The sequence below is a fragment of the Pogona vitticeps genome, chromosome 2, assembly GCF_051106095.1.
Source record: "Pogona vitticeps strain Pit_001003342236 chromosome 2, PviZW2.1, whole genome shotgun sequence".
Classification (NCBI taxonomy): domain Eukaryota; kingdom Metazoa; phylum Chordata; class Lepidosauria; order Squamata; family Agamidae; genus Pogona; species Pogona vitticeps.
This window is the reverse complement of record NC_135784.1, coordinates 185,389,065-185,401,757: the sequence shown is the minus strand read 5'-3', so window position 1 is coordinate 185,401,757 and position 12,693 is coordinate 185,389,065. Positions and strand designations below refer to the sequence as shown.

At 47.1% G+C, this 12,693-nt stretch overlaps 1 protein-coding gene across 1 annotated transcript; it reads left to right on the top strand.

Moving 5' to 3' along the window:
- Positions 1-7,999: 7,999 nt before the first annotated feature.
- Positions 8,000-11,403, top strand: SWSAP1 (SWIM-type zinc finger 7 associated protein 1). The gene is made up of 2 exons (XM_020791578.3): positions 8,000-8,344; positions 9,397-11,403. Exons 1-2 carry the CDS (start codon positions 8,111-8,113, stop codon positions 9,961-9,963), a joined length of 801 nt encoding a protein of 266 aa, XP_020647237.3. The 5' UTR covers positions 8,000-8,110; the 3' UTR covers positions 9,964-11,403.
- The last annotated feature ends 1,290 nt before the right edge of the window (positions 11,404-12,693 follow it).

Genomic DNA, 12,693 nt, shown 5'->3' with positions numbered 1-12,693 from the left:
AGTGGCACCTATTTATAATAGGCAATGGCTGTACATGCTTTCTCTTCATTACTACGTATTTTATTGTGTTATTGGATTTTCTGCTCCCTAAGCCCTAAACCGCAAGAAGAGGGGTTCATTTTCCCCCAGCTGTGGCAGTGCATGAGAATTTAAAGGATATCCCACTTGCATACTTGTATTTTAACCTGCTTAGAAGATTGGCAAGGAAGTTGTCTAAGAAGTACTACAGGGAGCAATTTATCAGATGATGATGTTTCAATTTTTCAGATTTTTTACATGTATATTTAATTCTTAAAGTTGAGTATTTTAGAATTATACAGCTCTAAAGATACAGTTTAGTAGTTTGAATGTGTCTTTTCCAAATACTTGTAATTTTGCAGCCCTAAATTTGAAATGTCTGAAGAGGAAACAGAGGCAGGAGGGAGCTGTGCTTAGGGGACATTTTATTTGGTGAGATCTTTTCTGGTAGGCTGACCTTTGTACTCCCTGACTGCATGGCCTGAGGGGGCGGGGCTTTGGCTTTAAATTAGTGCCAGCAGAAGCATTAAGCCTCTTGTCTGAAGAGGAAGCAGAGGCAGAAGGGAGCTGTGCTTAGGGGACATTTTATTTGGTGAGATCTTTTCTGGTAGGCTGACCTTTGTACTCCCTGACCGCATGGCCTGAGGGGGCGGGACTTTGGCTTTAAATTAGTGCCAGCAGAAGCATTAAGCCTCTTGTCTGAAGAGGAAGCAGAGGCAGGAGGGAGCTGTGCTTAGGGGACATTTTATTTGGTGAGATCTTTTCTGGTAGGCTGACCTTTGTACTCCCTGACCGCATGGCCTGAGGGGGCGGGACTTTGGCTTTAAATTAGTGCCAGCAGAAGCATTAAGCCTCTTGTCTGAAGAGGAAGCAGAGGCAGGAGGGAGCTGTGCTTGGGGGACATTTTATTTGGTGAGATCTTTTCTGGTAGGCTGACCCTTGTACTCCCTGACCGCATGGTCTGAGGGGGCGGGGCTTTGGCTTTAAATTAGTGCCAGAAGAAGCACGCGCTCTAGTTCTATCTTTAACCCTAATCTGCTAAATAGGAAAGCCAAATAGCATTTCATACACCTGGGGGCAGGAATGTTTCAGGAGTAGGATCATATTTCCGCACTATTAGGGAGCCGGGCGGGTAGGTGGGGCTTGTCAGCCATGTAAGGCAGCCCATCTAGGAGAAGGAAAACTCTGATTTCAAACCTCCACTGCCTTGTGGCTATATCCACTGATGGGAAAAGCTTCAGGAGATAACCTCGAGGCAAAATCTGGAGCCGGAGTCCCATAGACAGTTCATGTCGTTCTGCCAACTCCTGTGATGTCACTAGAACCAGCTGTATTGGCTCTTGCCTTTCCATTGGACTATTTCAGTGATGTGGAGAGGGGGGATTTGCTGCTTGGGTAATAGCCTGTCCTCCATATTATTCTACCCAGGCTTCGTGCTCTGGAGAGGACACTCCAGCTTTGCATACAGTATCAAAATAACACAGGAACTAGCAGTTACTGGTTATAAGTCTTGCTCGATTGGTGTAGAGCATGATGCCAGGGCCTACTTCTGATGGTGGGAGAGCCGACAAGCAGAGCAATAACCCTGCACCATGCAACAATCAGAAGAAAACATCTGCCCTAAATTTGGGCACCTGGAATGTTCGGAGAATGACCCCTGGCTTTTCTGACAACCTGCAGGAAATAGACGACGTGTGCAAGACAGCTGTCATCGACATCGAACTGAGTAGACTGCAGATGGACACTGTTGCCCTGCAAGAGATGAGATTGCCAGACATGGGATCTATCAAAGAAAAAAACTTCTCATTCTTCTGGCAAGGAAAACCATTGAATGAGACCAGGGAATATGGTGTTGGCTTTGCGGTCAGAAATACTCTCCTGAGATCCATTGTTCCACCTATTGTGGGGAGTGAAAGAATCCGGTCTCTGCAGCTCCACTCATCAGCGGGACTGGTCACCCTCATCAGTGCATATGCACCAACACTGTCATCCACAACAGAAGTCAAAGACAAATTCTATGATGATCTGGCAGCTACTATCAAAAAAGTCCCTGAGAGAGAGCCACTGTTCATTCTTGGAGACTTTAATGCTAGAGTTGGTGCTGATCACAACTCTTGGCCCACTTGTCTAGGCCATTTTGGCATTGGGAAGATGAAAGAAAATGGCCAACGCTTGTGTCACCAACACGTTCTTTAATACAAAGCTTCAACACAGAGTTTCCTGGAGACATCCAAGATCGAAGCATTGGGATCAGCTTGATTTGATCCTCACTAGACACTCTAGCCTTCCTAGCATTACGATCACACACAGTTACCAGAGTGCTGATTGTGATACTGATCACTCCCTGGTGTGTAGCAGAGTAAAACTGCGAACAAAGAGATTGTATCATACTAAAAAGGAAGGAAGAGCACGTATTGACATCAACAAGATTCGCAATCAAAGAAAAGTGGAGGAATTTGCCCAAGTGGTTCAGGAAACCCTTCCAGGCCCAGCTGATGCAAATGCACCTGAACGATGGGAACATTTCAAGAAGGCTTTTATAACACTGCCTTGTCCACATTTGGCAAGAAGACCAAAAAGATGGCTGACTGGTTCGAAGCGCATTCGGAGGAGTTGATCCCAGCCATCGAGGATAAGAGGAGAGCTCTAGCAGCATACAAAGCCTGTCCTAGTGAGTACAACCTGCAGGCTCTTTGAGCTGCTCGTAGCCAAGTCCAACAGACTGCCAGGAGATGTTCCAATGATTATTGGCTTCAGCTCTGCTCTCAGATACAGACAGCAGCGGACACAGGTAACATCAAGGGAATGTATGACAGTACCAAGCAGGCTTTAGGTCCAATACAGAAAAACTCTGTTCCCTTGAAGTCTGCTACAGGCGTGATCATCCAGGACCGAGCACAGCAGATGGAACGCTGGGTGCAGCACTACTCTAAGCTATATTCTAGAGAGAATGTAGTAACCAAAGAGGCATTAAATAACATCAAGTGTCTGCCTGTCTTGGAAGAGCTGGACAGTGAACCAACTTTAGCAAAAATAAAAGCGGCCTTGGATTCCCTTGCCTCTGGCAAGGCACCTGGAAAGGATAACATCCCCGTTGAAGTTTTGAAGTGCTGTAAAGAGATCATCACCACCGAGCTATATGAAGTCTTTTGTCTTTGCTGGAGGGAAGGTGGAGTACCACAGGACATGAAGGATGCTAATATCATCACACTATATAAGAACAAAGGCGACAGGGGCGACTGCAATAACTACCATGGTATCTCTCTTCTCAGCATTGTAGGGAAGCTGCTGGCCCGTGTTCTGCTGAAGAGACTCCAGGTGCTTGCAGACAGAGTATATCCAGAATCACAGTGTGGATTTCGAGCTAATAGATCCACCACCGACATGGTATTTTCCCTCAGACAGCTACAGGAGAAATGCAGGGAACAACAGTCACTCTTGGTCGCCTTCATAGATTTCACAAAGGCCTTTGACTTGTTTAGCAGGGACGGCCTTTTTAAAATCCTTCCCAAAATTGGATGTCCACCTCAACTCCTTAACATTATCAGGTCCTTTCATGAGGATATGAAGGGCACTGAAGTTTTTGATGGCTCAACATCAGATCCCTTTGATATCCGAAATGGAGTAAAACAAGGCTGTGTCCTTGTGCTGACCCTGTTTGGGATCTTCTTTGCTGTCATGCTGAAGCAGGCCTTTGGAACTGCAACAGGTGTCTGTCTCCGGACTAGATCAGATGGAAAGCTCTTTAATCTCTCTAGATTGAGAGCAAAGACCAAAGTCCAACTGAAATGCATGCGGGACCTCCTCTTCGCCGATGATGCAGCCATTGTTGCCCACTCTGCTGAAGACCTCCAACAACACATGAATCATTTTAGCAAGGCCTGCCAAGACTTTGGACTAACTATCAGCCTGAAGAAAACACAAGTCATGGGTCAGGGTGTGGACTCACCTCCCTCTATTACTATCTCCACGCAAGAATTGGAGGTTGTTCATGAATTTGTGTACCTTGGCTCAACAATCTCTGACACTCTCTCCCTAGATGTCGAGCTGGATAAATGCATTGGGAAAGCAGCTACCATGTTCTCTAGACTCACAAAAAGAGTATGGCTTAATAAGAAGTTGACGGCATATACCAAAATCCAGGTCTATAGAGCCTGTGTCCTGAGCACACTCCTGTACTGTAGCGAGTCCTGGAGCCTCTGTGCACGGCAGGAGAGGAAGCTGAAGACGTTCCATATGCGTTGCCTCCAATGCATTTTTGGTATCACCTGGCAGGACAAAGTTCCAAATAGAATAGTCCTAGAACGAGCTGGTATTTTAGCATGTATACCTTACTGAAACAGCGCCGTCTACGTTGGCTTGGGCACGTCGTGAGAATGGCTGATGGTTGGATTCCAAAAGATCTCCTGTATGGAGAATTAGTGCAAGGAAGCCAACCCAGAGGGAGACCACAGCTGCGATACAAGGACATCTGCAAGCAGGATCTGAAGGCCTTAGGAATGGACCTCAACAGATGGGAAACCTTGACGTCTGAGTGTTCAGCCTGGAGGCAGGCGGTGCATCATGGCCTCTCCCAATTTGAAGAGACACTTGTACAGCAGGCCGAGGCAAAGAGGCAGCCCCGAAACAAGCAAAACCAGGGACCTGGACAGGGGAAAGATTGTATTTGTCTTCATTGTGGAAGAGATTGTCACTCTCGAATTGGCCTTCTCAGACACACTAGACACTGTTCCAAGGCCTCCATACAGAGCACATTACCATAGTCTCTCGAGACTGAAGGATGCCTACACAGATTTGAAATGTATAATTTATATTATATTTGTGGCAAACCCTTTTTTTAAAAAATCACCCCTGATGCATTGGAATACACCCACTAATTCATGTAGTTGTCTTTCCGCATTTGGACTTTTCTGGGGCTGGTTTCAATTCTCTGCCCTGCCTCACAAACTGTTACTTGGTTTATGTCCTCAGGGGAGAAAGCTGGGCTAGAGCTCCAAGCAGTACAATAATAATGCCTATGTGACGCGGTGCTGGAGGTTGGCAGCTCATGGCTGGGACTCTGTTCCAAGACACAATCAAAGGATACAGGAAGCTTCGTTAACTGCTAAGACAGACCTTTGATCCATTTAGTCTGCTATTCCCAACTCTGACTGGCAGCAATTCTCCATGGTTTCAGACAGGACCCTTTCTTAGCAATACCTGAAGATTTCTAAGAGTATCTCTTCTAGGACCAAAAAAGTCCAATCCTGCATAGCTTCCAAAATCAGATAAGCTTGCATGTGGTCTAGGTAGTATATAGGTTTCCACTAGCAGAAGTCCCAGTTCTTCCTCATCTGCCTGCCAGCCACACACCAAGAAGATCCCAGCTCCTAGAAGAACAATCTGCAGTGGAGGAATCTTATCCCTCCCTTCTTCACTGCCCTGCATTTTTTTTATGCCCTCCTTCAGCACACAACAGATGGCGAGGGTTTCTGTACATCTCCACTTTTCACAGTGCTGCCAACCAAGGGGACAGATGGTGGCACCGGTCTGCTGAAAGCACCAGTGTTTAGTAGCTGCTAAATATTTTAATTAACCCCCTTGGTGCCTGTCCCTCATGTTTTCCAAGTGACCTTTGGAGTCCCAAATCAAAGCGTAGCCAGGCAAGTCATGTATTTGCCAGGCAAATTATGTCCCAGCGCAAAATCCCAAGGGATTTCAGATGCAAAAATTCACCTACGAAGGAAAATGACAACATTTCAGATCTTTTCATTTTAGGTGGGAAAAAGACAAGAAGAGGGGTACTGGACACAAGCTTATAAAACTTTGAATGGCATGAAAGAAATTGATAGATGGAAGTTTTTCTTCTTCGGTCATAATAATAGAACTTGGGGCCATCCAATGAACCTAAGCGATGCAGGACAGAGAAGGAGATGTTCGTTTCAAGCTGCAGTGATAGCTGCCAACTTAGGATGGCTTGAGAAGACAACTGGGGGCTTAGAGAGTATAAGACAAGATTAAATGAATGGAACACATTGTAATGTGGTTGCAATGGATAGAAAAGTAGAAAAAATACAATAATTTTTTTTTTAAAAAAGAGAGAAAACTGGGAAAATTCAGAAACGGTGTAGCTATCAATAGCTTTTAGTCACTATGGTTATATTTTACCTCCAGTGTCAGAGGCAGCATGACTATGAATACCAGCTGCTGAGGAGCACAAGCAAGAGGGTCTCTTTCTGGGATGCTTCCTCCAGGCACCTGGTGGGCCATTTGAGAAACAGGATTCTTCTTTTCGCTGTTACTCTTCTAGTGAAAGCTGGAAGTCATCATTTCAGCTTTGGATATGGCAGCTCTAAACAATGGACACATCTTTGTGTGCAGTTAGGCACATTACCAGGACATGTGATTGAGATGCACACCAGCACCTCTTCCATTAGCTGGATCAAGTACATGGACATCAATGGGATCCTGACCTGGTCTTTTGGTTTCTCATTATTAGACCAAAGTATTCTGACATTCTGCATTTTGTGAGAGAATCTTGTTGATCATCTATGTGTACAATGACAATTGCACAGGAAATCTGCATGCTTTGGTGGAATGTTGTATAACCAGTTGCACACCGGCAGAGAAATACATTGCAACGAATAGCCCACCAAAGGGTGCAAACGTCTTGCATGATGACCATTGTGCATTCCAGATTTCAAAAGAATTCTTGTCTATCTGCATCTCTATCTATGAAAAGCACATAACCTAGTGAATGTACTAAATGTTCAACCCAATTCCCAGATGGAGGACTCAGGGGTTTTTGGTGTCACTCTGTTCCTCAGCCAAAAAAAGACCCTGATGTTAGGAAAGTGTGAGGGCAAGAGGAGAGGGGGACAACAGAGGATGAGATGGTTGGACAGTGTCACTGAAGCTACCAACATGAATTTGGCCCAGCTCCGGGAGACAGTAGAAGACGGGAGGGCCTGGCGTGCTCTGATCCATGGGGTCACGAAGAATCGGACACGACTAAATGACTAAACAACAACAACAACAACAAGTTTCAAAGGCAGGCCAGGTGTATGCATAGAGATGGGCACTTGCCCGGCTCGGTGTGGTTCGGCCAATCGGACCCACGGGTGTTGCGCAGGCACCCCGGATTCCACACCCTGCCTCCTCCCATACGCATTCCACCAGAAGCAGCACCACAGCTCTCTTTGCCCTGCCTCTTCCTCCTCCTGAGTAGGCACCCATGGGAGGGGTGGGGGCACGGAATCTGGGCTGACCATGCAAGACCTGTAGGCCTGATCAGCCAAACCACAGTAAATGCCCATCTCCCTGTATGCACAACGCCTGCACTTCTTGAAAGAAGTGAAGCGTGATATCCAATCAACAGCTTCCTTAGCTGTAATGTTACAGCCACAGCTCCAATGCAGCCTGCATCTTTTGTAACTTGTATCTTAAAAAAAAAAACAAAACACCTGGCAAAATCTAGTTTAATGGCAGCTGTTGGGGGCCAGGTGTCACTACTTAGATGGAGACAGCTGTCCTCAGCAAGATGCTTGTGCCCTACTTCATATCTCGAGGTCGGCTTGGCCCTTCCGGCCGCCCCCTCCCCTCTCACGCCCCGTATGCCCCACATTGCCCGTCTTGAAGAAGAGTCCTGTGGGGCTCGAAAGGTCTCTTGTTTTTTCTTGTGGTTGTTTTAAGGCCAAACGTGCTCTTCGCGATTCAAGCCCGGAATGACAGCCCAACCGCCACTTCTCGCGCCTGCACCTCGAGACAGGACCCATGTAGGCGCGCGGACAAAAAGATAGCGAAGGGCGGCGGCGACCGCACGTCGACTCCACTGGAAAGCAACTCGCCCGGCCTTCCTCTTGGGTTTAGGAAAGTTCTGCAAACCAAACCGGCTGCGGCTTTTCTGATTGGTCGCCGAGCAGCAACGGCCGATCCCCCCATTGGCTCACCCAAATAGCCCTTTATTTCCCCGCCTACAAGGAGCTCCTTCTGAAAATGGGAGAGACTTTCGCTACGTTCCCGATTGGCCCGCTCGCTCGCTCGCTCGTCGTCGCCGGTCCTTGTGATTGGTCGCGACGCGCCGGCCTCTTCGGACCAGTCGCGGGTTCTGCACATGTCGGGTCCCGTGGAGGAGCTGGAGTGGGCGCTCTTGGGCGCCGCTCCGGCCGGTCTTCGGCCGCGGCCCTTGCTCCTCCTGGGGCCTCCTGGTTCGGGCCGCTCGGCGCTGTTGTTCCGCGCTGCCCTGGCCGGTGCCGCCGCCTCTCCCCCAGCCCGGGTGCTGTTTCTGGCCCCGCGGCCCTTGGAGCGCTTGCCGCCGGGCGGAGCCGCTGCCGCCGGAGTGATCCAGGTGCGAACCGAGTGGGTGGGTGGGTGGGTGGGCGGACTTTATTCATTTCCTGCCTGAATTCATATCCTGACTTCCCTGCAGCGAGTGTCAGGTATTGCTCACTTCTGTCTCACAGCACCCTGCAAAATAGGCCGGCATGAGAGAAGGGGGGGGGAATGCCTTCGTCAGCCTCAGTGTCAGGATGATCACAGACTCCCCAGCATCAGGGTGGTAAAGGTCAACCCCAAGATTTATATGTTGTTGAGGAACGCATCGGGAGAGCCCCCGTTCAGTGATCGAGAATCGCCCTGGTCGCCCTTTCTCACTTCGCAGCTTTCTTGAATCTTGGATTAATCTTGGATTACTCGCCGGAACTCAAGGCTTTGCTCGAAGTTTTAGGCTTTCAGCCTCCTCCTCTGGGCTTTCAAGGGATCCCAAAGGGATTAGAATTTTTTAAAAGGCATTATAATCTAGATTATCTAGAAATCTAGATTATTAACCAAAAGAACATCAGTGCAAACCAACGAACCGACAACGCACGAACAGACAAATCCTACCCCTATTATTATTCAGTAGAATTAAACTCTCAAGGTCTACCTGCTACATCCCAGAATCTTGAGCTTTAGGGAACTGAAAATAGGATCCAGATGGAGGTAGAGCAGTTCTTGATCAGATTTTTCTCAATCTGAAATGGAACTGAAAAGCAGTGCAGAGAGAGGGAGGGAGTGAAACTGAAAGCACTACAGTTGTACTTTAACGCAAGGACATTAACTGTGGATGTTGATATATAAGGTATGGCCCTCTTCAGGCATGTGTCCTGAAAAATGCTGTTCTTTCAGATGTCATTGTTAAATATAAGGACAGTGTATGCCATTCTCTTTACATTATTACAACTATTCCAATAAAAGCATTTCTGTGTAAGGCTTTGAATATAGCATTTAAACAAAAAATGTTAAACCAGATAACATTATTGAGAATACTGGAAATTTTCCAGAAAATCCACATCATTATTTACCAGCAATCATGTTCTCCTTCTGCCTCCCTCCCCTCCCTCCCTCTCTTTTACTTCTTAGAGAATCCATTTCCGATACCCTCCATCCTTCCAGGAGCTGCTTCAGCTAGTGGCCTCCCTACACCAAACTTTGTCTGGCAGCCCCTCTCTGGTAATGCTGGATGGCCTGGAAGAGTACCTGAGTGGATGTCCCAGCCCACATATGGCCGCTCAGCTGGTGGCCTTGCTCTTGGACACAGCTAATCATTTCAGCCAGAAGCTCAGCCACATGCCTGCAGGCTGCCAGCTTCTTGTTGCCATGAAGTGTCTTGGAGAAGCTGCCGAAGAAGCAGAGCACCTTTCAGTAATTGATCGCTACTTCCCAGCCCAGCTATGGCTGCATCCAGGTGTGGAGGAGACTGCTGGTTCAAATAGCTGTGGTATCACCAGGCTGGTGAGAGCATGTCTCTCCCAGCCAGGGACAAAAGATCAAGAATGGCTGTTGCAGTTTGATCCTCAAGGTGACATGAGGATCTCTGCGCTTCCATGCAGTCGTGAAAAGGAGAATGGCACAGCTTCAGAGAAAGATGGACCTCCTGGGATCAAAGCCCACATCATTGTGTCTGATTCCCAGTCTGGGATTTCTTAACTGGATCATAATGTTGTATTGTGTTGCAGAGACTTTGACCCACAGCAGATTTTGTCTTGCTTAGAAAGAGAAATACATGATCGCCACCTCTGTTTCTTTTCTCCTGAGGTGCTTAGGCTGGTTTGATTGGGACACAAAATTATTTTCTTGATAAAGAGCAGAGTTTGATTGTGAAGCCTTTAGGGGGTTTTAAAGTCCTCCTTATCCTTTTTCTGGGGACTCCCCATGCTTTCAATTGCATATGAGAAATTAAAAGAAAGATTACTTCCGAGTGTCACGTCAAGGCTCGGAATAAGTCACTGGGAGAATAAATCTTACATTCCTGCTTTTGATCTCATTTTAAAAAATGCTCATACAATTTGAGGCAGAGAGTTTTCTGAGCGTAAGGGAGATAGAGAGAGTGTCAATACAGTAGGACCCCCTGATCCACAGGATCTTTCTCTGCCCCACCCTTACCCCAAGGTTGTGTGTTGTGCCAACAAGTTGGAATCTAGCCTGCTAGTGCTTTCAGAATAAAAGTGAAATATTTCAGGAGTGGCTTTACTGCTGCCACAGAACCCACCCCAGTGAGTTTGCATGCGCAAACTGGGATTCTTGAGTCTGCCATTTTAATTACTCCACATAAGGTTATGCTCACTGAATAAACAGAGTTCTCTGTTAGAGTTTTGAGATGTTACTTTTTTGCACCACAACTCTTGAGTGCTGTGGCTGTGTCAGCGGTTGGGAGTGGGAGTCCAAAATGCAAGTTTTCCAAACACTGTGCTCTACCAATTACTATTTTTGTTCTGATCCCTGGTATATTGGTTACCATGGCAGGGAACCCTACAGCCAAAAAGGGTGAGCAGTGTTGAGGCTTGAGTGTGTTTTTCCATTTGCTTGCTCTTCTTTTCCAGGTTAGCCTAAAACATGCAGCATCATGTCAAAATTAAGGTGCGAAGAGGAGGAATGTTAAAACTTGCTCGTTGAATCTCCCCAATTGTCAGCCCTATTGTAGAGCTGTTTAAGTAGCTCAGACTCTGGGGTGGGCCAGTGAGATGATGGGGAGTCTCTGTTGGGGTCCCACTGAAGAGAAAGGCATTGAACCTTTCCATTCATAGCCTGCCCTGAGAATGAAGCCTTCTCTGTTCTGACTGGGGCCTGTTTCCACAGTGAAGGACCCGGCTGTCACTGTTTACCCATCTCAATTTTGCTCAGGTTTTAGTTTGCCGATCCTGGTGCCCTAGAGTGACAGCAGGTTGTGTTTCTGTAGGTCAGGGGTGGCAGTCAATTTCTGTAGGGGGGGCCACATGAAAAATCTGAACTGTGTTCGGGGGCCAAACCAACTTTACTTAAAAATAAAATGAAACAGTGGTGTTATGATAGTTTTTATTTTAAACTTGCTAATCTTCACAAATACTAAAGAGGTTTTTTGTGGTACATTAAAGATAAGCAACCGATCAACTTTAGCTATAAATGGTTTTTTCTAAGTGTGGGGGGAGGAAGCTTTGGGCCAGTCACACACTCGCAGTCTGACCTGTGCCACAGTTGTTGTGAGGATTCAGGGGAATGGAACAGATCCATGAGCTCACTGTAGGAAAGGTGGGATATAAGAAAGGAATTGCACTTCTTACATTGGTTTGGTTTCACAGGCACATGACGGGATTGTGGTCGCTTCCATCTCGCTCTAACCAATGCAGTTCTCAGTCGCAGAAACTGTTTTAAGACTGTCGGGGTCCTCAGGAGTGCAGTGTGTTGGCAATGTGGGGTTGGTGTGTGTCTGTAGCCAAGTGGCTGGAATCGCTGATCTCCCCTTCCCAAATGCCGCTGGGGCTGCCTCCTGCTTGCACATGGGGGATTTTGGAACCAGCCCATTTCCTTCTACCCAAAGCTGGTTGGTTCTGATGTCAGTTGTGGTGGGGCAGTGATGTGGCTTCATTCTCAGGCAATGTTGAAAACATACCAAAACACAGCTGGACTCAAGCTACCGGTGCTGCCATAATTTCCGCCTGGCTGTGTGAATCAGCCAAAAGCATCGCCCCTTCTCTCTTGGAGGAAGGGGCTGCACACATTCTGTTCTGCACACATTCACATCTTGGATCTCATCCAGCAGCAGGAGGTGCCTGGCTGGGCTGCTGCCATTTTCAAGCCAGCTGCATGCCAGATAAGGGCAGCAGAGGTGCTTGTGGTCATGCTGATAAGCCCAATTGTGAGGATGAGGCTGGATCTGAGTCTGCTGTGTTGGTCTGCTGTGTTCAGAAGTGTGAGGTTGGGCATAACATTTCTGAGCACCAGTGAGAAACTGGCTTGCTCACTGAGTAAGTTCCCTGCTAAACTTGCATGTTTGTTTGTTTCCTAGTATGAGCCATAAAAGGTACCTTATGAGATGGAGTGGTTGTGACATCCCTGCCACCCACCCAAGAAGGAGAGATGACCCTTTAGAGAGCCCTTCCTCCTAGAGGGTTGTGTGTGGGGTTTTTTTGTTGTTGTTTTATGGCCTTGTTATTTTCTGAGACCTTCAGCTATTACTGGTTGTGGACAATTGTTAATGTGAACCAGGACTTACTTCCACCTTTTCTGCCATTACTGGTTGCAAACAATGGTTTAACTGAGTCAGGACTTGATTAACATACATATTTTCAGCATTTTGGCCAGAACATCTAGTACTCATTGAAAAACCTGTGTGTGATATATCTTACCTTCCAATGCTAGCAATAGGATAGCCTAGAGATGTCTAAGGGAGATCTCCCAACA

Bases quoted from the DNA above. Each gene is read 5' to 3' on its own strand.
- SWSAP1 (XM_020791578.3), top strand. From the start codon at position 8,111: ATGTCGGGTCCCGTGGAGGAGCTGGAGTGGGCGCTCTTGGGCGCCGCT. The intron at 8,345-9,396 runs GTGCGAACCGAG...TTTACTTCTTAG, and splicing joins CTGCCGCCGGAGTGATCCAG to AGAATCCATTTCCGATACCC.